Here is a 24596-nt window from a genome sequence, read left to right as displayed (position 1 = left end):
TTTGTATTCCAGTTACGAAACAATGAAATTTATTAGATCACAAGTTCTTGTTAAACTTAATAGGATGAGATTAAGCAGCTGATGACCAGACAGGAGTACAGTAATTGAAACAAGGCAAAATGTAATAATTAAAACACTTCTTCAGAATAGATTGATCACTGAATTTCTTAAAAACACTGACTCAATGAGTAAAGTGTTTAACAAAAGTAAATTTGCTAAAAAGAACCACACCTAAATTTTCAAGTCATATAGAGTTAAAAAACATTAACAATGCACAGATTTGGAAGTTAGGGAGCCACTGTATTCAACTTATTTACAATCATACTTTGAGTTTTGTTAGGCGTCAAATTCATGCCATATAATTTGCACAAGCACTAATTTTAGCTAGATGTCTGTTACAGGTTCTATTAAAAGTTCTTGGACCCTTTTCCTCTCCTCTCTCAGCTAAGAAATATCAAACAAAAACTGGTGCAGCTCCTCTCTCGGAAGCATGTGGTACATGGGCTACCCTCTCAGTAGTTCTACAAATATTAGGCAAGGTAGTATTAGTCTGTGCAGACCAAGATAAAATATCAGGTTTATTATTAGTTTGTTTAAAGGATGGGTTAGGCTTTAAAAGTCTGAGCTCGTGAGTTAAGGACTATTTGCTGATTATCCGAAATTGAAGGATGCATGTCTCTCAAAGGGGCATCAGCACAGCCTCGTGTCTGGTTAACTGCACGATCAAGATGTGTATCCCATGGATAAGATAAAATGGCGGCATAATCAAGAGGCATGGTAAAACGCTAGGATGGCAGCGAGTTCTGTGATGCCAGCACGCACAGCCATGGTGGAAAGTTCTCTGATACAAGCGCGTACAGGCATGGCTGTGTTTTCTGGAACATCTGAGCGTATACACATAGGTATACCGATACATGTGGTCAAATAACAGGGAATTGATGCGCTAGTCGATAATGTGATAACTCTGGCCTTACAAACCGGATGTTTAGAAAAGAACGACACATTCATACTTTGAAGAATCAGTCATACCAGCAAAGTACCTGTCATGAACACCATTGAGGATGTCCAAAAAAACCTTCGAATGAGACAATGGGGAATTCGTGGGCAAACCCGGAGAATTCTTCTGGGGGGGAAATAGTGATGCCATGGCCCTCTGGGTGTAGGAAGAGTTAAGAAACTTCCAAAAAGAGCTGCCTCCATACACAGGGATAAGGCAGGCTCATTCCGCAGACGAGATGCTCTCGGATGAGAATGGAGGAAACTTTTAGCACTTTGACCGAAGTCGTCCAAAAATGAGCAAAATAAGCGGAACCAAGAGATCAGTCTCCGGTAGCAACTCATGACCGCTATGCCCCAGGGACAATAAAACATTGACTAAAGTATCACTCATCTGAAATGCACGTAAATCATTACCAGAGTCACAGGGGGATCCAGTAAAAGAGGATCAGGGTGGTAGATATCATGTGTCATAAGAAGGAGCTTAAACTTCTCCAGGGAAGATGATGAGGAAGGAGATCTATCCCTCTTAGCCCGCTTCTTGTGACATGCCCGATATTTTTTCTCACTGGAAGGGTGGCCACATCCTGCAATACTCACAAGGGGATTCATATGGGCACCGCTTACCATGACAGTTTCAGCAAAGGGGATGCGGATCAACTTCAGCTTGTCTCATGACAGTTCCCCATGGGCAGCCTTTAAAGGCTGGGCAAATCTGCAGGGTACTAGCAGATCTACTCATAATACCCAACCCACTGAAAAATAAAGTAGATGATCGTAGTGAAGGAAGATCAGTCTCTGATAACGATCACGAATACAGTGACCTACGCTTCATAGTATCTCGCGATTGCTCTCCAGCTTTGGTTTCCAAGTAACTTACTATATATAGTGTTACCAGTTAGGCACCTTTCTTTTTTCCGATTGTAGTAAATCAATTCAGGAGTAAATCCATATAAATCATTATTATTACTAGCCAAGCTACAACCCTAGTTGGAGAAGCAAGATGCTATAAGCCCAAGGGCTCCAATAGGGAAAAATAGCCCAGTGAGGAAAGGATATAAGGAAATAAATAAATGATGAGAATAAATTAACAATAAATCATTCTAAAAATAGTAACAATGTTAAAACAGTCATGTCCTATATAAACTATTAAAGACGTCAAAAACAGATATGTCATATATAAACTATAAAAAGACTCATGTCATCCCTGGTCAACATAAAAACATTTGCTCCAACTTTGAACTTTTGAAGTTCTACTGATTCAACTACCCGATGAGGAAGATCATTCCACAACTTGGTATCAGCTGGAATAAAACTTCTAGAATACCAAGTAGTATTGAGCTTCATGATGGAGAAGGTCTGGCTATTAGAATTAACTGCCTGCCTAGTATTATGAACAGGATAGAATTGTCCAGGGAGATCTGAATGTAAAGGATGGTCAGTTATGAAAAATCTTATGCAACATGCATAATGAACTAATTGAACGACGGTACCAAAGATTAATATCTAGATCAGGAAAAAGAAATTTAGACCGTAAGTTTCTGTCCAACAAATTACGATGAAAATCAGCAGCTGAACACCACACAGGAGAACAATACTCAAAATAAGGTAGAATGAAAAAATTAAAACACTTCAGAATAGATTGATCACCGAAAATCTTGTAAGACTTTCTCAATAAGCCAATTTTTTTACAGACTTAAAATTTTAAAAGTTACACAAATTAAAAGAAACATTATCAATACAGAGATCAGGATGTTGAGGAGCTACTGTCCTTGACCTACTTACAATCATACTTTTAGTTTTGTTAGGATTCAACTTCATACCCCATAATTTTGTACCTTGCACTAATTTTAGCTAAATCTCTATTAAGGGATTCACCAACCCCAGAACTACATTCAGCATCTGCATAGGAACAAATCATTTTTAAATATGTAACTTCCCTGGTAGTTACATATATATAGCTTAAATCCCGCGTTTCGACGCGGCACGACAGAAATTCAAATTCATGGCGATCGCCACCATGACAGTAGGTGGTCATACATGAGCGCCATCACTCTAAGTTATCAGAACCATTCCCAATATCTTCATAAATTCTCTGTCGTTGATCGAGTCAACACCTCAGGAATTCGTTTCGTGGATATATTACTGTATTCTACAATTTGGTGAAGTACCTTTTGTCTGATTATTATTAATAGCTTTCGCTGCCTTTCAACCATCGAAGATATTGTTTAGGATAGTTTTTCGCTGGTCAAACTTGGACAGTTTAATTGAACTTGATTTTCAAGCAAATATGTCCAGACCAAGTAATGGCTCTTCTGTTGTTAAACTTTGGGTGTTGGGCTAGACCAGCTTTCGAGCTGCTCTTAATTCCCGCACTGTAATTAGCAGGGAGCATGTATGCATTTGTTTTCGTTCCTTGTTCGTACATTGAGGGATCAAAAATTTTTTCCCCCTACTTTATTAACGAACAACTCTTTAAAGTTATGATGGAAGGAAGACATTTTTCTACATTAAACATTGTGATGTCACTATTTTGTAACGTAACTCTTAGCAGAGCGGAATGTGATTACCTTGAAGGAATTCAGTCCGCCATCGTGATGACGTCACAATCCTGTGACGTAATCTGCTTAGTATGACTTGCATTTTGTGAATTATAACATATTTTCAAGAGTGAAACACTTAGTTTTTAATTTTGACTAACTTGTGGTAGGTGAGTATATATCAAATTAATTTTGGAGAACATTCACTGAAATAATTTGCTGAAGGTACAATATAAACATGAACGAAATTTTCCTACCTAATTCTGCCACATGAAGTCGAGCACCATCAACAGGTGTACCACTTCTGGATCTTGACCTTGTTCTGCGCCTTGATCGGGATCTGGATCTCCTTCTAGACCTAAATATTTCAAATAAAATTGTTAATATAAAATAAAAACTCAAAAGTTCCTTAGTTTAATGTCTATGGTTTCCCATGTTAAATCTATAGCAATAAAAAAGTAGTCAGACCTTACCATTTGCAGGAGGTTAAGTACAAGACATCAGCTAATGCTGAAAACCACAAATAATTGCTGCCCATTTACTGACTCACAAGCCGCCTACTCCCTTATACATATAGAAAAAGCTTTTGTATCACAGCCTTGACAAAATTAAGTCTACATCACCATATACCACCAAATGTAGAGACAAAAAGGCATTATTACAGAATGGCTTGAAAATTCACTTACGTGCAGCAACAGTCTAATTACTGTCACCTGTCATATACCCGAATATGCATGGTAAATTTATTCTTAAATAACTCTAGATTTCCTTTCCTTTTCAGTTCAATTATACGAGTGAAAGCACCTTAAGTAAACAAACACAAAAGACCAAATAAAACAGAATACTCAGTTATATTACAGGGGAGAGGACAACAAGTTAAAACCAATAGTCGTATCCGAGAATTTTCAAGGTGTTTCATAATACTGTACTGTAATGGCTTTTTGTCTTTTGCCCAATTTGTATTTGCTGGTACAATACTATATATAGCTGTGGCAAGTATCCATACATAATGCTTCATGGAATTCACATCCCTTCTGGCAAATAATCCCATTAGCAAATATATAACCCTGGATGATAACATCTGACATCAAAGATTCAAGATTCTTTATCCAAAAATTTAATAAAAATAGCAACAACAACAACAGCAACAACAATAATAATAATAATAATAATAATAATAATAATAATAATAATAATGATAATAATAGTAAAAATTCCAAAATATTTTACTATCAATATTAATACTGAATCATTAATTTTTTTTCCTTTACAAAATAAACCTTTGCCATTTAAAAGTTTACTCTGATACAAGATGGAGACAGGTCATGAAAATTATTGAAGATCTGGCAATCTCCACCAATGTATATGGTGGACAGGATCTGATTTGCACTGGGAAAGCCAATCATACTCCAGCCGTTGTACTGTTACAACAAGTGTTGTTGCTTCTGGCCTTTGAATTTTTCTTCTGTGTGTTAACTGTTTTCTATTCATTTCAGTATTAATGCGAAGCAAGTTTGTGTGATGAAAACTTGTCCTGGTTTGGATGGTCGTCATTGTGGAACACACAAAAGTTGTTTAGAAGGCGATCCTCATCCTCTGTGTCCGATGTGTAGAGGACATCGTTGCAAATCTGAATGTTCTCTCCTTCAACGGCTTTGGCTTAGGAAGTGAAATCTAGAAGTGGTCTTTCTCCTTCAATGGCTTTGGCTTAGGAAGTGAACAAAACGTCAAAATTTCCCTTTCTGAATTATAAAATTCCCCTTCCTGCTCCTTCGTCCTCGAGTCTTTAACAGGACCAAGATGACAAAAAGTTTGCATCGATAAAAATATAACAAATTTGGAAGTAACTTGTATTTTTTCTAGCATACAAACCTGCGGCTATTTATAGGGGTATACTTTTGGCGTAGCTAAAAGACGAACCATGATCATTTTTAATGAGGGATAGCTACCCCGCTCACTCACACCTCTCGGCTGAGTAACCACTTTGCTTTATAGCAGGACTTTTTGGGAGGACAGGGTGGCAGGACAATTTGTATGAATAGCTTCAGGTTGGTATGCTAGGAAAAATACAATATTTCTTCCAAATTTGGTATTTGTTTCAGCACAAATACAAACGCTCCGCTATCTATAGGGGTGACTTGCTCTTAGGAGGGAGGAAGTCCTCATCAACTGGGCTTGGTCATGACCCGGAGTCCTCTCTATTTGGTCTGTGACCGATAGTATAAGGAACCCTACCCTCGCTAAAACCAAGTGTCGATATGAGGTAATGCACTGATAGCGGTCTCCAGAACCTTGTGAGTGAGTGAAACTAATAGTGTTGCTTGTCTTTAACAACTCAAGTACAAAACCTAGAGTTCTTAAAACTTACACAATACCCTCCCTCAACAAGGTATTGGGGATGTAACAAAGTATTATTCTATACTTAGGAGGCACAAGGGAAATAGTCTTATCCACAACGAGGTGAGGTCAGCGATGCTGAGGCTTACGGAGTAACCCAGGTAACCTCAACCCTCTGTTACTTGTCCATCAAGAAGTCTGAGGTGTTTAGACCATTTGTTGTGCAACCACCACAGGGCCAATAGAAAAGGTCTACATGTTCCTATGGGTTACACCTTTGCAGGGTGTGGGCAGTGAAGGTCGACTGATGCTTCCACACGCCAGCTTGCAGTACCTGCGCCACAGAGTAGTTTTCTTAAACGCCAGGGACGTACAGTAGGGTCCCGAATTATGCGAGAATTTGGTCGATAAAAGTTACCGCATAAATGGAAAATCGCATATTTCGAAACACACAACAGGAATAATTCGATTAAGGCCATGGCAAACAGAAACTTGCCTATTCAAACACGTTACCACCCATTTTCATTTCTTTCAATGTACTATACTGTATCTTTTTTTTTAAAATTTTCTTATAAATAGATAAAACATTTAAAATGTTTTAGTTTTAATAACTTATAAAAGGTTAAAATTACAACCAGGAAGGGCGTAAATACCATATACTGGCCCTTATAACACTACCTAAATTCAGTAGTAATTTTAATAAGTTTAAGTCATCTCTGTTGTATAAGACAATCATCATTGTATAGACTAGCTTTTGTTGTTGCATCAATGAAAATAAAAAATTAACAAAATAAAGGCAATTTTATATCATGCATACCCTAACCACGCTACAAACCACACCATCAAAATCAGAATACGTTGTTTTCTTAACGTACATTTCTGATCATAGCCCAGAAACGAACGACTTTACACATCTATGTTTAGGTTACTTTTTGCAAAAACATCTCTTACTAGGTATTGATTACATGGGGTTTTGTTACTGCCATTTTACTTAATTTTTCTTAAAACTTCAAAATGAAAGCAATTTATATGTTTTCCTAAACACGCCGCCTAAATCGAAAACCTTCCTTTTTTTACTGTACGGAGGATGACCACTTCTGACAATTGGCGCATGGAGACGCCTCCGTACAGGAGTCTCTTCTGCAAGAAAACAAAGCCGATGAGGATCTGTCTCCACCACCGACATAAATGTGCCTTGCTTTACAGGACACACTAGCATGTTAGCAACCTCTAGGTTAACTACTCGGCTGAAAAATGACAAATTCGGAGATAATTTGTATTTTTCCTAACCATACAAACCTTAGCTATTTACAGTGGGTTTACTTTCGGCGTAACTGAAATGACGAGCCATTAGATTTTAACGAGGGTTAAACTACCCCCCGCGATAGTTAGCACGGGGGTAGGGGAGGGGTAACTAGCTATCCCTCCCCCCCCCAACACAGCCGTGAGCTGCCTCACTTCACTAGGTAGAACTTGTCTTGGGGGACAGGGCTGGCGGGCAAATATGTGTAAATAGCTAAGATTTGTATGGTTAGGAAAAATACAAATTTTCTCCGAATTTGTCATTTGTTCCGTAACCGAAATACAAACCCCGCTATTTACATAGGGTGACTTACCCTTAGGCAGGGTGGAAAGTCCCCTGCGCCTCGCAAGTTTGAGCGGCCTACATAAGTTGTGTGGAGAGATGAAGTGTGACTCGTCCTAGGAAGTTGACCTGAAGTCCTTTATATGGAATTCTAGGCTAGGACGTCCCCATACCACCTCGTCCGGGTATGGGGGACGCGACAGTATTATACTTATTACTAGGAACACAAGGAAGCATGGTTTACCTGCAGAGGTTTGAGGTCAGCTATGCAGAGACCCAGGATGCTGCATTCCCCAAGAGAGGGGAGGATGAAGAAAGAAGTAAGGGCCAGACATACTCTTTCATTCACGCAGACTAAAACCGGGTAACAGTGCCCTCAACCTTCTGCTACTTGTCCATTAAGGAGCCTGAGGTTAGACCAGCTGTTGTGCAGCCACCACAGGGCCGATAGAAAAAGTATCGAGGCTCCTGTGGGTCACGTCCTGCAGGTAGTGGGCTGTGAAGGTCGTCTGACGCTTCAAGACTCCAGCTTGTAGCACCTGCGTCATAGAGAAGTTTCTCTTGAAGGCCAGGGATGTTGCGATGCCTCTGACATCATGTGCCCTAGGGCGACGTGACGGAGGAGGGTCTGGATTCAAGGCATGATGGATGGTCCGTCGAATCCAGGCTGATATGGTATTCTTGGTGACCCTCCTCTTCGTCCTTCCCGTGCTCACAAACAGGGCTTGCACGGGGGACGGACTGCAGCTGTTCTCTTCAGATAACGTCTCAGACTTCTTACTGGGCAGAGTAGCAGATGATCTGGGTCATCTGTTACGGAACGTAGACTCATAACCCTGAAGGAGTCGAACCGTGGGTCCGCACTCCAGGGTTCTGAGTCTTGGCAACAAATCAGGGACGAACCTGAACATTACCTCCCCCCATCCCCTTGAATGGGCGATGTCGTATGAGAGACCATGAAGTTCACTGACTCGCTTGGCCGAAGCCATAGCGAGCAGGAATACAGTCTTCCAAGTCAGGTGTTGGTCAGAAGCCTGGCATAATGGTTCGAAAGGGGCTCTCTTCAGAGCCCTGAGGACCCGAACCACGTTCCAAGGAGGCGGTCTCACTTCCGACTGAGGGCAGGTAAGCTCATAGCTTCGTATGAGTAAGGAAAGTTCCAGTGAGGAGGAAATGTCTATTCCTTTCAGCCTGAAGGCAAGGCTTAAGGCTGAGCGATAGCCTTTCACCGCCGAGACCGAAAGGCGCATTTCCTCCCGCAAATAAACGAGGAACTCCGCTATTGCTGGAATAGAGGCATCGAGGGGAGAGATACCTCTCCCACGACACCAACCACAGAAGACTCTCCACTTCGCCTGGTAGACCCCTGCAGATGACTTTCGCAGGTGTCGAGACATCCTTTCCCCAACTTGTTGCGAAAAGCCTCTCTCAGTGAGGAGACGCTGGATAGTCTCCAGACGTGAAGCCGAAGCGATGCTACGGCTTTGTGGAAGACGTTGCAATGTGGTTGTCTGAGTAGCTCGTGTCATGGGGGAAGCTCTCTCGGGGGTTCCGTCAGGAGCTGCAGAAGGTCCGGGAACCACTCTGCATGATGCCATAGCGGAGCTATTAAGGTCATCGACAGGTTGTGATAGTCTGGTCTTGTTGAGCACCCTTCTCATCAGACAGAACGGTGGGAAGGTGTACACGTCGATGTTGTCCCACCGTTGTTGGAAGGCATCTTGCCAGAGTGCCTTGGGGTCTGGGACTGGGGAGCAGTACAGCGGCAGCTTGAAATTCAAGGCTGTCGCGAACAGGTCCACTGTCGGGGAACCCCACAAAATCAGGACTTTGTTGGCTACCTGAGGATCCAAAGACCACAAGGTACTCACTATCTGCCAAGCTCTACTCAGATTGTCGGCGAGCACATTCCTTTTGCCAGGAATGAAGCGAGCTGATAGACGTATCGAGTGGACTTCGGTCCATCTCAGTATCTCTACTGCAAGATGGGATAGCTGTTGTGAAAAGGTACCTCCCCGCTTGTTGATATAAGCCACTACTGTGGTGTTGTCGCTCATCACCACCACAGAGTGGCCCGCCAGGGTCTGTTGGAACTGTTGAAGGGCCAGAAAAATGGCCTTCAGCTCTAGCAGGTTGATATGGAGGTACTTTTCTGATTCTGACCATAGGCCTGAGGCCCTCTGGTTCAGAACGTGGGCCCCCCCCACCCTTCTTTTGAAGCGTTCGAAAACAGCATCAAATCCGGGGGAAGGACGAGAAGATCCACTCCCTTTCGAAGGTTGTCGTCGGTCAGCCACCAGTGCTGGTCCGTCCGTTCCGCAGGTCCTATCGAGACCATAAAGTCCGGGGAATCGATGCCTTGATCCCACCGGGACTTGAGCCGCCACTGCAGGGATCTCATCCTGAGGCGGCCATTGGGAACCAGACGGGCCAAGGAGGCTAGGTGACCTAAGAGACGTAACCAAGATTGGGCTGGAAGGTCTTCTCGACTGAGGAAAGGCTTTGCAACCCTCCTCAGCCTTGCTATCCTGTCGTCTGATGGAAAGGCTCTGTGGAGATCGGTGTCTAATGTCATACCTAGATATACCAGTCGTGTTGGGAGCAGAGAGGACTTCTCGAGATTTACCATGATCCCTAGATCTTGGCAAATTCCCAGAAGCCTGTCTCGGTGTCGAAGAAGGGTCGACTCCGAGTCTGCCAGGATCAGCCAGTCGTCCAGATAACGGAGGAGACGGATGCCGTTCCTGTGTGCCCACGAAGATATCAGTGTGAACACTCTGGTGAACACCTGAGGTGCTGTGGAGAGACCGAAACACAGCACCTTGAACTGGTAGATCTTGTTGTCTAGGCTGAATCGTAGGTACATCCTGGAAGACGGATGGATTGGGATCTGGAAATACGCGTCCTTCAGATCCAGTGTGCACATGAAGTCTTGCGGTCTCACTGCAAGTCTGACCGTGTCTGCTGTCTCCATGCTGAACGAAGTTTGCTTGACAAACTTGTTCAGGGCTGAGAGGTCGATGACGGGTCTCCAGCCTCCAGACGCCTTCTTTACAAGAAAGAGTCGACTGAAGAAGCCTGGGGAGCCATCCACGACCTCCTGGAGAGCATCCATCTTGAGCATGGTCTCAACTTCTACCCGAAGGAATAGCCCCTTTGCCGATCCCGTGGCATAGGAGCTCAACAACACTGGATTCGCTGTCAGGGGAGGTTGAGATGATATGAACGGGACGCGATATCCTTGTCCGATCACAGAGACCGTCCAGGAATCGGCCCCGAGTTGCTGCCACCTGAGCACGCAACTTCGGAGGCATCTCCCCACAGGTGGACACGCAGGGGGATTGCCAATCCTAGCGCTTGCGGCCTCGGCCGCTCATTCTAGGATTTATGCCTCCCCCAGAGGACTTTCCACCCTTCTTGTCTTTGACAGGAAAGGGCTGCGGTTTAGACACCTTGGTCTTAGCTGCCGGAGCCTGCTTCGGTGTCCTGCGAGGCTGCTGCTGTTGTTGAGGAGCTGGAGGTTTGTAGGGCCGAGATGTAAGGGCCTTCTGGAGGAGCGAATCGTGACTCGTCTTCCTCCACCTCTCAGCTGTCTGTTCTACGTCCTTGGGCTCAAACAGGTTTCCTCCAAGGATGGAGGAATGTCTGAGCTTGCTGACATCCATAGCGGGGACCTTCGGGTGGTACCTCTCGGTCACCGCATCATGACGCTTGAGAATCGAGTTAGCACACAGGTTAGTGACCTGGTGAGCTAAAAACTCGATGGAGCGCGTGCCTGAGAGGAGCCTATTGCTTTCCTTGGACAAGTCCTCAGAGCGCAATAGGATGCCCAGAGACCCTAGCCAGACATCCAGCCACGAAGTGGCCTTAATGGCACACCGCGACCTTCTCTTAGCTCCGGATCTCCGATGCTGAGAATGTCACCTGCCGGGCGTTGAGTTTCTCTAAAGAGAGACCCCTGGTGAGCTCTTCCACGGAGTGGTGGAGGGGAAGAGCTAAATAAGACTCCTCCATGATCTCAAAGTACCTCCTCTGCTGAACGCGAGGAGGTGGGAGGAGCTTGTTCCCGGAAGAAGAACGGCTGGAGGAGGCGAGCTCGGAAAGCTGGCCCTCGACCTTGTCCCCGGCGCTCTTCACCCCCTGGGACCAGGGCAGGGCTGCACTGGTCTTAGGGGGCTTCTGAATGCCATAAACCTGGTCCAGGAACGTAACCTTGCCTTCGCGAGGGGCAGTCTCGGGGTCCTTGAAACTATTGAGTTGCCTCATTAGACCAACGACCTGCCAGAAGGCGTGCTCCGACTCGCGCTGCTCTCCTCCTTGTGGGCTGGCAGCTAAGTCTCCTGTCCCCATTGGCTCTTCATGGGGGCACACGCGGACGTTCTCCCGGGGAAAGGTTGGCTAAGGACGAAACCTCAACGATGATTTGGGTAACGTCTTTGAGTCCTTGGGCTCCCTCCTGGGAGGGATACAGGACTCCAGCAAAGAGGTCTGGAAGGTCGCTCCTACGCGAGACGTTTTTCTTCCTTGAGGTGGGGTTCCTCCCATTGGTGCCGTGGGAGTGTCTCACCTCACTGGATTCTCCCGAGGACGGGAAAGGTTCGTCCACAGGAGGAGAAAACGCCTGCGAGGGGGAAGGGGCCTTCCCGACGGACCTCTTGGGAGCCAGCTTAACCCTGGGAGAAGTCACCACGAAATCCACTCCTCTCCTTCTCTTCAGCGGGGGCGAGGGAGCCTTTGGTTTTAGTCCCAAATCAGCGAGGGCTGGCTTCATAGCCTGCACCACCGCTTTCATCAGGGAACCAAACCAAGCCTGGCGGCTGACTGACGCAGTGTCAGTGATTCCCGCTGGAGGGAAGGGGATACTACAGGGCCTACCTGAAAAGAAGAAAGGGAAGAAGAATGTTGTCTGGACCTCTCCGATGACTCTTCCTGCTCTTGGGAGCGTACTCGGCGCTTCCGCGATGGTGATCGCGAGGACAATCTGGAAGTACGCGGCCCCGGTACCTCGCAAGGCTGGGCGCGCTGCGAAACCCGGCGGGAATCGCGCTGGGGGTCGCGCGATGGCAGAATCGCTGGGTCGCGCGCGGAGATGCGGGCGCGCTGGCGAGGGGGCGCGTAGGCGTGCAGGTGAGGGTGTGCGTCAATGTGCAGGTGAGGGTGTGCGTCAATGTGCAGGTGAGGGTGTGCGTCAATGCACAGGTGAGCGCAAGTGCCTGGGTGATCGCTGGCGATCAGGAGAATGATGGCGCGTAGGCGAGCGATGGAGCCTAGGCGAGAGTAAGCGCGTTGGCGAGCAATGGCGCGTTGGTGATCGATGACGCGTGGGACGCGGGGGCGACCGACTGCGCACAGGTGAGTTGGAGCCCTGAGGCGATCAGACGCGTGGGCGCGTTGGTAAGTGTTCGCGAGCAGGCGAAGGATCGCGCGGGTGCGAAGGAGATCGCTGACGCGTAGGATGGCGCGCCGTGGCGCGGAGAGAAGAAGCCAACTGGGGCGCAGGGCCAGGGGGCGCTGATGTGCTCGAAGGTGAAGTCTCGTGGAAGGGCTCAGGAGTTGACTAGTGGGTGCGCGGGCGCGCATGCACTTTGGAAGTGCGCGCAGGAGAATGGTGCGCGGGCGCGCATGCACTTTGGAAGTGCGCGCAGGAGAATGGTGCGCAGGCGGCAGTCGACGCGCAGGGGAACGCTGGCGAGGCAACGGAACAATGTCCTTGCCTGCGCCCAGATCCGAAGATCGTGGGCGCGCGGGCGAACGTTGGCGTGCTGGGCGCGCAGTAGTGCGCTGGCGAGCAGGAGGTTGACGGCGCTCATGAGACTGTTGACGCGCAGGGCGCACAGCAGGGGCTGAAGGGCGTGTGCGCGCAGGCGAGCAGGAGAGCGCTGTAGATCAGGAGAGCGCTGACGAGCAGGAGAGCGCTGGCGAACAGGGGCGCGTTGGCGATCAGGAGAGAGTGACGACTCATCTGCCGTAGCACGCTTGCGAGCAGGAGGGCACTGGCAAGCAGGAGAGCGCTGGCGAGGAGAGTCAGAAGACTCTATAGCAGGAGAGCGCTGGCGAGCAGGCGGGCGCTGGCGAGCAGGCGGGCGCTGGCGATCAGGAGAGCGGTGGCGCTTGCGTGCTACTGAAGGGCGCACAGGTGAAACCTGGCACGGAAGGGACTTACCCATATTGTAGGATAAGCCCTTCTGCCCCGAAGGGACCGGTGCTTGCGTAGGCAAGGAAGATCTGGCAGGCGTAGGAGATTGTGAACGATCTGCGGAGAGGTCCAGTGGAGTTACTGCTACAGTCTGCTCCCGACGAGAAGAGTCCTTCGCAGGGGACGACAAGGATGATGACCCGAAGAGGAGGCGCCTCTTAACTCCCTTGTAAGTAGAAGGAAGGCCTCGGCGACGAAGAGGAGGGCGAGCCTTACGGCGAAGACGACCTCGAGGCAGGGTATCACCGTCGTCGGTCCTCCGAAGAGGAGTCTCTGTTAGTGCACTCCCCCGAGGGGGAGCAACACTCGCAGGAGAGACCGTTGGACCCAGCTTCCCCCTCGAAGGATGTTCGGAGGGGGGAACCTGGGCCTTCAGCAACATCCGCAACAGTAGCAGCTGGGGTTTGACCCGACCCGTCGGACGCCTCTGCCACAATAATGTCGACAATAGCCAGAGGGTCTACGTCTGGTATTACCAGCGACTGTTGGACAGCTGCCCCCAACTGGATCAGATCAAACAGGGCTTCCTTGGAGGGTGAGCCCTTAAGCCCCAAGGAAGCCCAAAGCTGGAAAAGATCATTGTTAGACACAGTCTGGTCGTAATCAACAAAATCAATAATATCCTCCCCCGGAGTAGGAGGGGGAGCTGCCTCGCTATGGGAGGCAACGCCCTCTCCCGCACCCCGAGTTCGGCGGCCTCTCACGAGAGACCGAAAGAGTGGGAGCTTCGGAGGAGGTTCGGGCAACGGAAGAAGAGTCCTTGGAGCCTTCCTTCCCCAGGGCAGTCCCTGAGGGAGAACGGTCTCGCTAAGAACTCTTCTTACGCCGCCGGGCAAACCTCTCCCACTGGGAGGTAGGCCACTCCCGACATTCCATACAAACATTATCGCTTTCACACCGGTGACCTCGACACTGCGGGCAAAGGGTGTGAGGGTCTGTCTCGACCGCCGATATGAATGTTCCACAGGGGCGGTCGGGAAGTCCAGGGCATTTCCGCATGATGGGAAGAAAAGGTAGAGGCCAATTTCAAACACACACACTGAAAGATAAAAAAAAAACAGATTAAGGCTGTTAAATATGCGAGGACGGGAAAGAAACGTCTATACATCGTCCGAGCCAAAAGTGAAGTGAGGTAGCTTACCGGTGTGTGGGGGGGGAGGGATAGCTAGCTACCCCTCCCAGTTAGCGTGGGGGTAGTTTAACCCTCGTTAAAATCTAATGGCTCGTCATTTCAGCTACGCCGAAAGTAAACCCTATGTAAATAGCGTGGTTTGTATTTCGGTTACGGAACAAAGTGAAAAAAAAAAAATAATGAAGTCTTCATTAGGAAAGTCAGTTTCAGGAGCATGGAAGAGAATGTTTGCTCTCAACAGCTAAAATCAAAGTAGGGTTGATGTGACTTGAGTGTGGGGGTAATGTTTCCCAGCTACCACTGGTAACAACTGGACTGGTTATTGACACCTTGTTAAAAGTTTTTAGAACAATGTTCCGGCTTATGCAAATTTCTATCTCATTTGTAAAGAAATTAGCTTATATTTGCATCAGAACAAATAATGATATGACAATGGCCTGTAGTTTTACTTCGCTAATGTTCATTTCAACAATTATAGCATTTGAAAGTATATGAAAGAATGAGACAAGTTTGTTTTTCAGTTTAAATTTCAATATGACAAATTCGGTGATAATTTGTATTTTTCCTAACCATACAAACCTTGGCTATTTCCATTGGGTTTACTTTCGGCGTAGCTGAAATTGACGAGCCAATAGATTTTAATGAGGGTTAACTACCCCCGCACTAGTTAGCGGGGATAGGGGAAGGGATAGCTTGCTACCCCCCCCCCCACACACACACACCGGTGATTTGCTTCACTTCACTTAGAGGTAGGACTTGACTTGGGGGACAGGGCTGGCGGGCAAATATGTGTAAATAGCTAAGGTTTGTATGGTTATGAAAAATACAAATTATCTCCGAATTTGTCATTTGTTCCGAAACCGAAATACAAACCACGCTATTTACATTGGGTGACTTACCCCTTAGGAAGGGTGGAAAGCCCCCAGCCTTACTGGCTTTGGCTTTTACCCGGGGACTCCGACTCCGAGTGAGTATCACTCGAGAGAGGAAGTCCCTGCACCTCACAAGTTCCTTGCTCCGCAAAGAACGAGTGGCCTACGTAAGTTGTGTGTGGAGGAAAGGGCGTGACTCGTCCTAGGAAGTTGACCTTGAGTCCTTTAGATAGGAATCTAGGTTAGGATGTTCCCAATACCACCTTGTCAGGGTATGGGGGACGCGACAGTATCAAACTTAATACTAGGAACACAAAGGATCATGGTTTACCTGCAGAGGTTGAGGACAGCTATGCGGAGACCAGGATGCTGCTTTCCCCAAGAGAGGGGAGGATGAAGAAAGAAGTAAGGGCCAGACATACTCTTTCATTCACGCAGACTAAAACCGGGTAACAACGCCCTCAACCTACTGCTACTTGTCCATTAAGGAGCCTGAGGTTAGACCAGCTGATGTGCAGCCACCACGGGGCCGATAGAAAAAGTATCGAGGCTCCTGTGGGTCACGTCCTGCAGGTAGTGGGCTGTGAAGGTCGTTTGATGCTTCCAGACCCCAGCTTGAAGCACCTGCGTCACAGAGAAGTTTCTCTTGAAGGCCAGGGAGGTAGCGATGCCCCTGACGTCGTGTGCCCTAGGGCGACGTGACGGAGGAGGGTCCGGATTCAAGGCGTGGTGAATGACCCTTCGAATACAAGCCGAGATGGTATTCTTGGTGACCCTCCTCTTTGTCCTGCTTGTGCTAACAAACAGTCGCTTGTTACAGAACGGAGACTCGTGACCCTGAAAGAGTTGAACCGTGGGTCCAGCACTCCAGGGTTCCGAGTCTTGGCAACAAACTCAGGGACGAACCTGAACGGTACCTCCCCCCATCCCCTTGAAAGGGCGATGTCGTACGAGAGACCATGAAGTTCACTAACTCGTTTGGCAGAGGCCAACGCGAGCAGGAAAGCCGTCTTCCAAGTCAGGTGGCGATCAGAGGCCTGGCGTAATGGTTCGAAGGGAGGTCTCTTAAGACCCCTGAGAACCCGAACCACGTTCCAAAGAGGTCTCACTTCCGACTGAGGGCAGGTAAGCTCATAGCTACGTATGAGTAGAGAGAGTTCCAGCGAGGAAGAAATGTCCACTCCTTTCAGCCTAAAAGCCAGGCTTAAGGCTGAGCGATAGCCTTTCACCGCTGAGACCGAAAGGCGCATTTCCTCCCGCAAATAAACGAGAAACTCCGCTATTGCTGGAATAGTGGCATCGAGCGGAGAGATGCTCCTCCCACGACACAAACCACAGAAAACTCTCCACTTCGCCTGGTAGACTCCCGCAGAGAACTTTCGCAGGTGCCGAGACATTCTCTCCGCAACCTATTGCGAAAAGCCTCTCTCCGTGAGGAGACGCTGGATAGTCTCCAGGCATGAAGCTGAAGCGAGGCTACGGCCAAGTGGAAGATGTTGCAATGTGGCTGTCTGAGTAACTCGTGTCGTGGGGGAAGCTCTCGCGGGAGCTGCAGAAGGTCCAGGAACCATTCCGCGTGATGCCATAGCGGAGCTATCAGAGTCATTGACAGGTTGACCGATAGTCTGGTCCTGTTGAGCACCCTTCTCATCAGACAGAACGGTGGGAAGGCCTACACGTGGATGTTGTCCCACCGTTGTTGGAATGCATCTTGCCAGAGAGCCTTGGGGTCCCGGACTGGGGAGCAGTAGAGGGGCAGCTTGAAATGCAAAGCTGTCGCGAACAGATCCACAATCGGGGAACCCCACAAAGTCAGGACTTTGTTGGCTATCTGAGGATCTAGAGGCCATTCGGTACTCACTATCTGCTAACCCTGCTCAGACTGTCGGCGAGCACATTCCTCTTGCCAGGAATGAAGCGAGCTGATAAGTGTTATCGAGTGGACTTCGGTCCACCTCAGAATCTCTACTGCAAGATGGGATAGCTGATGTGAAAAAGTACCTCTCTGCTTGTTGATATAAGCCACTACCGTGGTGTTGTCGCTCATCACCACCACGGAGTGACCCGCCAGGGTCTGTTGGAACTGTTGAAGAGCCAGGAATACGGCCTTCATTTCTAGCAGGTTGATGTGCAGGTACTTTTCTGATTCTGACCATAGGCCTGAGGTCCTCTGGTTCAGAATGTGAGCCCCCACCCTTCTTTTGACGCGTGCGAAAACAGTGTCAATTCCGGGGGGAGGATGAGAAGATCCACTCCCTTTCGTAGGTTCTCGTCGACCAGCCACCACCGCAGGGCCGACTGTTCCGCAGGTCCTATCGGGACCAGAAAGTCCGGGGAATCGGATCCTTGATTCCATCGGGACTTTAACCGCCATTGCAGGGATCTCATCCTGAGACGGCCGTTTGGAACCAGACGAGCCAGGGAGGCTAGGTGACCTAAGAGACGCAACCACAATTGGGCTGGAAGCTCTTCCCGCCTGAGGAAGGGTTCCGCCACCCTCCTCAGGCTTTGTGGAGATTGGTGTCTAACAACATGCCTAGATAAACCAGTCATTGGGACGGCTGCAGAGAGGACTTCTCGAGATTTACCAAGATACCCAGATCTTGGCAAAGTCCCAGGAGGCTGTCTCGATGTCGAAGAAGGGTCGACTCCGAGTCTGCCAGGATCAGCCAGTCGTCCAGATATCGGAGGAGACGGATGCCGTTCCTGTGAGCCCAAGACGAAATCAGGGTAAACACTCTGGTGAACACCTGAGGTGCTGTGGAGACACCGAAGCACAGCACCTTGAACTGGTAGGTCTTGCTGTCTAGGCTGAATCTCAAGTACCTCATGGAAGACGGATGGATTGGGATCCGGATGTACGCGTCCTTCAGATCCAGTGTGCACATGAAGTCTTGTGGTCTCAACGCAAGTCTGACCGTGTCCGCTGTCTCCATGCTGAACGGAGTTTGCTTGACAAACTTGTTCAGAGCTGAGAGGTCGATGACGGGTCTCCAGCCTCCAGACGCCTTCTTTACAAGTAAGAGTCGACTGAAGAAGCCTGGGGAGCCGTCCACGACCTCCTGGAAAGCATCCTTCTTGAGCATGGTCTCGACTTCTGCCCAAAGGGCTAGCCCCTTTGCCGATCCCATGGCATAGGAGCTCAACGACACTGGATTCGCTGTCACGGGAGGTTGAGATGTCGTGAATGGGACGCAATAACCTTGGCCAATCACGGAGACCGTCCAAGAATCGGCCCCATGTTGCTGCCACCTGTGCATGCAACTTTGAAGGCATCCCCCCACAGGTGGACACGCGGGGGGACTGCCACTCCTAGCGTTTGCGGCCGCGGCCGCTCCCTCTAGGAGTCTTGCCTCCCCTGGAGGACTTACTGCCTCTTTTGTCCTAGGCAGGAAAGGGCTGGGGCTTAGACACCACTTTCTTAGCTGCCGGCGCCTGCTTCGGTGTCCAGCGAGGCTGCTGCTGATGTTGTTGCGGAGCTGGAGGCTTGTAGGGCCGAGATGCAAGGGCCCTTTGGAGGAGGGAGTCCTGACTAGACTTCCTCCACCTCTCAGGTGTACGTTCCATATCTTGGGGCTCAAACAAACTTCCCCCAAGTGTCTGAGCCTGCAGACGTCCACGGCGGGGACCTTCGGGTGGATCTTCTTGGTCACCGCATCATGACGCTTCAGCACTGAGTTGGCCCACAGGTTGGTAACCTGATGTGCCAGGAACTTGATGGAGCGAGTGCCCGAGAGGAGGAAGGTCTCTAGGGCCTTCCTATTGCTCTCCTTAGACAGATCCTTGGAGCGCAATAGGATGCCCAGAGAACCCAGCCAGACATCCAGCCACGAAGTGGCCTGCATGGCACACTTCACGACCTTCTCCTGGCTCAGGATCTCCGACGCCGAGAACGTCACCTGCCGGGCGGAGAGCTTCTCAAGAGGAATTCCCCTAGTAAGCTCTTCCACCGAATGGTGGGGGGGAAGAGCGAGGCTAGACTCCCCCATGATCTCAAAATACCTCCTCTGCTGGAGACGAGGAGGTGGGAGGAGTCTGTTCCCGGCAGAGGAACGACTGGAGGAGGCGAGGTCTGCGAGCTGAGCGTTGGCCCTGTCTCTGGCACTCTTCACCCCTTGGGACCAGGGCAGAGGCGCGCTGGCCTTTGGGGGCTTCTGAGTTCCATAGACCTGATCCAGGACTGTGTCCTTGCCTTCACGAGGGGAGATCACCGGGTCCTTGAACCTGTTGAGCTGCCTTATCAGGCCCAAGACCTGCCAGAAGGCATGCTCAGACTCTTGCTGCTCTCCTCCCTGCGGACTGGCAGCCAAGTCTCCTGTCCGCGGAAGCTCTTCCTGGGGAGACACGTGGACGTTCTCCCGGGGTCTGGCTGGTTCCTGACAAATACGCGGACGACTTCGGAATCGTCTTGGAGTCTTTGGGTTCCCTCCTGGGCGGGATACAAGACTTCAGCAAAGAAGTCTGGAAGGTACCTTCCACGCGAGACGATTCCCCTCCACGAGGAGGAGACTTCCCCCTTGGTGCCGAGGGGGAGACCGTCTCCTCGCTGGACTCTCCTGAGGACGGAAAGGCCTCGTCTACAGGAGAAGGAGAAAACAACTGCGAAGGGGAAGGAGCCTTCCTGGCACACCTCTTAGGAACCAACTTCTCCCTGGGAGAAGTCACCACGAAGTCCACTCCTCTCCTTCTCTTCAGCGGGGGCGAGGCCGTCGTTGGCTTGAGTCCTAGATCGGCGAGTGCTGGCTTCATAGCCTTCACTAACGCCCGCATCAGAGGACCAAACCAGGACTGCCGAGATACGGACGCAGTCCGTAATTCCCGCTGGAGGGAAGGGGATCGGTCGACCCTTCCGAGTGGACACAACTGGACCTGCCTGCAAAAAAGAAGGGGAAGAAAGTTGCCTTGACCTCTCCGACGATCTTTCCTTGACCTGCGAGAGACCTGCGCTTACGCGGAGGCGATCCTGACTGCGACCTGGAAACACGCGTCCCTGCTGCTGCCGCGAACTGCGGAACCCGACAAGAACAGGGATCGCGCGGGGGCGTTACCAAAGAATCGCGCTCGAGGGGCTGCTGAAGCACGGGCGCGTAATAGCGCGGAGATAAGCGAGTGTGGGAGCGATCGCGCACAGGCGAGTGGGTGAAGGAACGGGTGGGGCACTCAGGAGACCGCTAAGGGCCAGAGAAAAGTACAGCGCAGGGGAATGATGGTGTCCTGGAGACCTGTGACACGTGGGCGAGTCGATGGCGCGTAGAACGCGCAGGCGAACAACCGCGTGTGGGAGAGTTGATCGCAGGAGACCTATGTCTGTCAAGATCTGATTGGCGCCGACGCGTAGGAGAGCGCTTGCTCGCAGGCGATGAATCGCGCGGGCGGTCAGGAGATCGCCGGAACTCGGGAGCGCTGACGCGCTGGAGAACGCTGACGCACAGGAGATCGCTGACGAGTAGGAGAACGCTGACGAGTAGGAGAACGCTGACGAGTTGGAGATCGCTGACGCACTGGTGATCGCTGACGCGCTGGTGATCGCTGGCGCGCAGGAAGACGACGCGTAGAAGCCTGCGCAGGAGCAAGGGGCGACGCGCAAAGGCGAACGGGCTCAGTAATAGAGGGCGCCTGGCCGTGCAGGAACTCTGGATGTACGCACAGGAGACCGTGTGCGTTGTTGTTGCGCAGGAGAATGATGACGAGCAAGAACGCGAGGACGAGTTAAATCCTTGCCCGCGTCCAAAACCGGTGTTCTAGGGCGTGTGTCAGGAACCGGAGGCGCAGGTGCGCGCTGACGAGCAGATCTTGTGCGCTCAGGTTACCGTTAGCGCGCTGGGCGAGTAACAGGAACAGGAGGATGTGCGTTGTCCACAGGAGAGCGCTGGCGAGCAGGGGGCCGTTGACCATCAGGAGATCGCTGGCGAACAGTTGAGCGCTGACAAACAGGAGAGCGCTGGCGGGCGCAGGGGAACCCAGACGCGCAAGAGAAGCCCCCAAACCGTGGGAGACATCCCTTTGCCCCGAAGGGACCGGTGCCCATCGGCTGACGAGATCAGAAGACTGCAGGCTATCTGCGCAGGTGGTGGAAGGTCCAGGCGTAGGAAAACGCGAACGATCCCCGGAGAGGTCTAAGGACGCGGCTGCTACAGTCTGCTCCCGGCGAGGAGGGTCCTTATCGGAGGATGGAGGAGGCGAAGACTCGAAGAGGGGCCTCTTGACACCCTTATAGGGAGACGGGAGGCCCCTGCGACGAAGAGGATGACGAGCATTACGGCGAAGGCGGCCACGAGGGAGGTCATCGGGATCGTCAGTCCTCCGAAGAGGGGTCTCAGTCAAAGCGCTCCCCCGAGGGGGAGACTTAGCCGCAGGAGACCGTGGGACCCCCTTCTCCCTTCGAAGGATGTTCGGAAGGGGGAGGAGAGCCTTCAGCAACGTCAGGAGCCGCAGAGGTTTGACCAGACCCGTCGGAAGCCTCTGCCACCACGACGTCGACGATAGACAGAGGATCTACCTCTGCTATCACCGGCGACTGCTTGACAGCGGCCCCCAACTGGATAAGGTCAAACAGGGCTTCCTTGGAGGGCAGGCCCTTAAGCCCCAAGGAAGCCCAAAGCTGAAAAAGATCATTGTTAGACACAGAATCAACATTATCAAAATCCTTCCCCGGAGGAGGAGGGGGAGCTGCCCCGCTATAGGAGGCAACGCCCTCTCCCGCACCCCGAGGTCGGGAAACAGAACAAGGGTCTGCACTACCACTCGGAGGCCTCTCAACAGGGGCTGGATGAGTGGGAGCTTCGGAGGAGGTTTGGGCGGCGGAAGAAGAGTCCCTAGAGCCTTCCTCCTTCAGGGCAACCTCAGAAGGAGCCGCCCCGCTATAGGAGGCAACGCCCTCTCCCGCACCCCAAGGTCGGGAAAGAACAAGGGTCTGCGCTACCACTCGGAGGCCTCTCAACAGGGGCTGGACGAGTGGGAGCTTCGGAGGAGGTTTGGGCGGCGGAAGAAGAGTCCCTAGAGCCTTCCTCCTTCAGGGCAACCTCAGAAGGAGAACGGTCTCTTTTGGACTTCTTACGCCGGCGGGCAAACCTCTCCCACTGTGAGGCAGACCACCCCCTACAATCACTGCACGTATTTTCCCTATCACACCGTCGGCCTCGACACTGCGGGCAAAGGGTGTGAGGATCGGTATCCACCGCCGACATGAAGGTACCGCAAGGGCGGCCGGCGATCCCAGGGCACTTGCACATGATGAATACCAAAGGGCGAGGCCAACTTCCAAACACACAGCTGAGGAAAAGCAAAGAAAAAAGATTAAGGCTGTCAACAACGAGGACGATAGACAGACACGTCTGCACATCGTCCGAGCCAAAAGTGGAGTGAAGCAAATCACCGGTGTGTGGGGGGGAGGGGTAGCAAGCTACCCCTTCCCCTACCCCCCCTAACTAGCACGGGGGTAGTTAACCCTTGTTAAAATCTATTGGCTCGTCAATTTCAGCTACGCCGAAAGTAAACCCAATGTAAATAGCGTGGTTTGTATTTCGGTTACGGAACAAAAAGATAATTAAGACTAACAAAGCAGAAAGAATGAAACAAAATAAAGCAAATCAATTTATGTTAAACAAAATAATTTCGCTTACTTTGAACCACGTGAGCGAGACCTTGATCGTGTCCTCCTCCTGTTGCGAGAACGGGACCGTCTTGAACGCGAATGTGAGCGGCGCCTACTACGCGACCTTGACCTTGACCGTTTTGTTTTAGACTTCTTTTTTCCACTAGACTTTCGATCATTTTCTTTGGATGGCTCTTTTTCCTTAGGTTTGCTCTTGCTTCTACTTCGTGAAACTCTTTTTTCTGTTGTACGTCGCCAAGCTTCGTTGTCTTCAGGACTCTTTGAACGACTATCATGACGTCGAGCTTCATTTTCATCAATACTCCCTCTCCTAGTCCCATTTTCTTTGGAATCTGGTATTTCCTCTCGGTGAAGACTTGACTCCCTAACATTTGACATTTCATCAGGATCTTCTTCTATTCTTGCAGGGGAATCTGAACGGGAGCGGGAGCGAGAACGTGAATGGGACTGCGTGCGACTTTGAGATCGGGATCGAGATCGTGATGGGGATCTCGACTGCCTGTCATCACTTTCATCTCCATCATGACGCATTCCATTTTCTTCTTCTGAATCTGAAGACATGTCTGGAAGGGAAAAATAAAATAAATGCATAAAAATGGAATTTTTATATCAAAATTAATACATTAATAATACTTATCTGGATAATTTAGCTAACCCTGAATCTCAATAACCCGCCAAAATTTTAACCCCATTGGCAACCCTGATACCTCCTATTCTATCCAGTTGTTGGTAACACTGACGGCCATGCCACAAGCTCAACTTATTTTTGTAACTAGTTGCATAATACCAGAAATGGGACTAACTAAATTACCCAAGTAAGTATTATTAATATCAATTTTAGTAAGCAAACACCATATCTATAAACATTGCCTTATGATAATTTATCTAGCCCAATTTTCCACAATGACAAGGAGGGAACTGGAAGAATTTTTCATTTAAAGAGAAGATAAATTAAGGGGGCCGGCCAACTAATGCAGTTTTTTAAAGACAGGACTTTGACATTCATACCACTTAATAAAGTGACTTAGGATATCTCTAAACTGCATAAGATTTTAGCCTCTGACCTTTGGTTTTGCGATGCCAGGCCGATTTATCCTTAAAATGAGTTTTTCAAATTCTATCTCCTCCCTTGATTACAGTGTTAATATTAAGACCTGGGATTACTACCCTATATAGACCTCAAATAAAATAAAAATAAAAATTTCTAAGTCATTTGTGCTAGATATGAATTTTTTCATTTTGGTAAAAAATTAAACGCTATAAATCAAGGAATAAAATTAAGAAAAAAATATGAAACAAAAATTGTTGTTTTGTAATGTTTTT

The 24596-nt window shown here is 49.5% G+C and overlaps 1 protein-coding gene across 8 annotated transcripts in view; it reads right to left on the bottom strand.

Annotated features, from left to right (window-relative positions):
* Positions 1-24596, bottom strand: part of LOC137645716 (transformer-2 protein homolog beta-like) — a 234101-nt gene that overhangs the window by 141610 nt on the left and 67895 nt on the right. For all 8 annotated transcript variants that reach the window (XR_011045339.1, XR_011045338.1, XR_011045341.1 and 5 more), the window contains exons 2-3: positions 23281-23836; positions 3794-3894 (exon numbers count right to left, since the gene is read on the bottom strand). Coding sequence is in view for 3 of the 8 variants with exons in the window: in XM_068378594.1 (XP_068234695.1) it covers positions 3794-3894; positions 23281-23834 (655 nt within the window). In the remaining 5 variants the exon portion in view is untranslated. The remainder of the gene's footprint in view (positions 1-3793; positions 3895-23280; positions 23837-24596) is intronic.

Source organism: Palaemon carinicauda, chromosome 8 (genome assembly GCF_036898095.1).
Source record: "Palaemon carinicauda isolate YSFRI2023 chromosome 8, ASM3689809v2, whole genome shotgun sequence".
NCBI classification, from domain to species: domain Eukaryota; kingdom Metazoa; phylum Arthropoda; class Malacostraca; order Decapoda; family Palaemonidae; genus Palaemon; species Palaemon carinicauda.
Note: the sequence above shows the minus strand (reverse complement) of the source record. Positions and strands in the feature narration are given on the sequence as shown.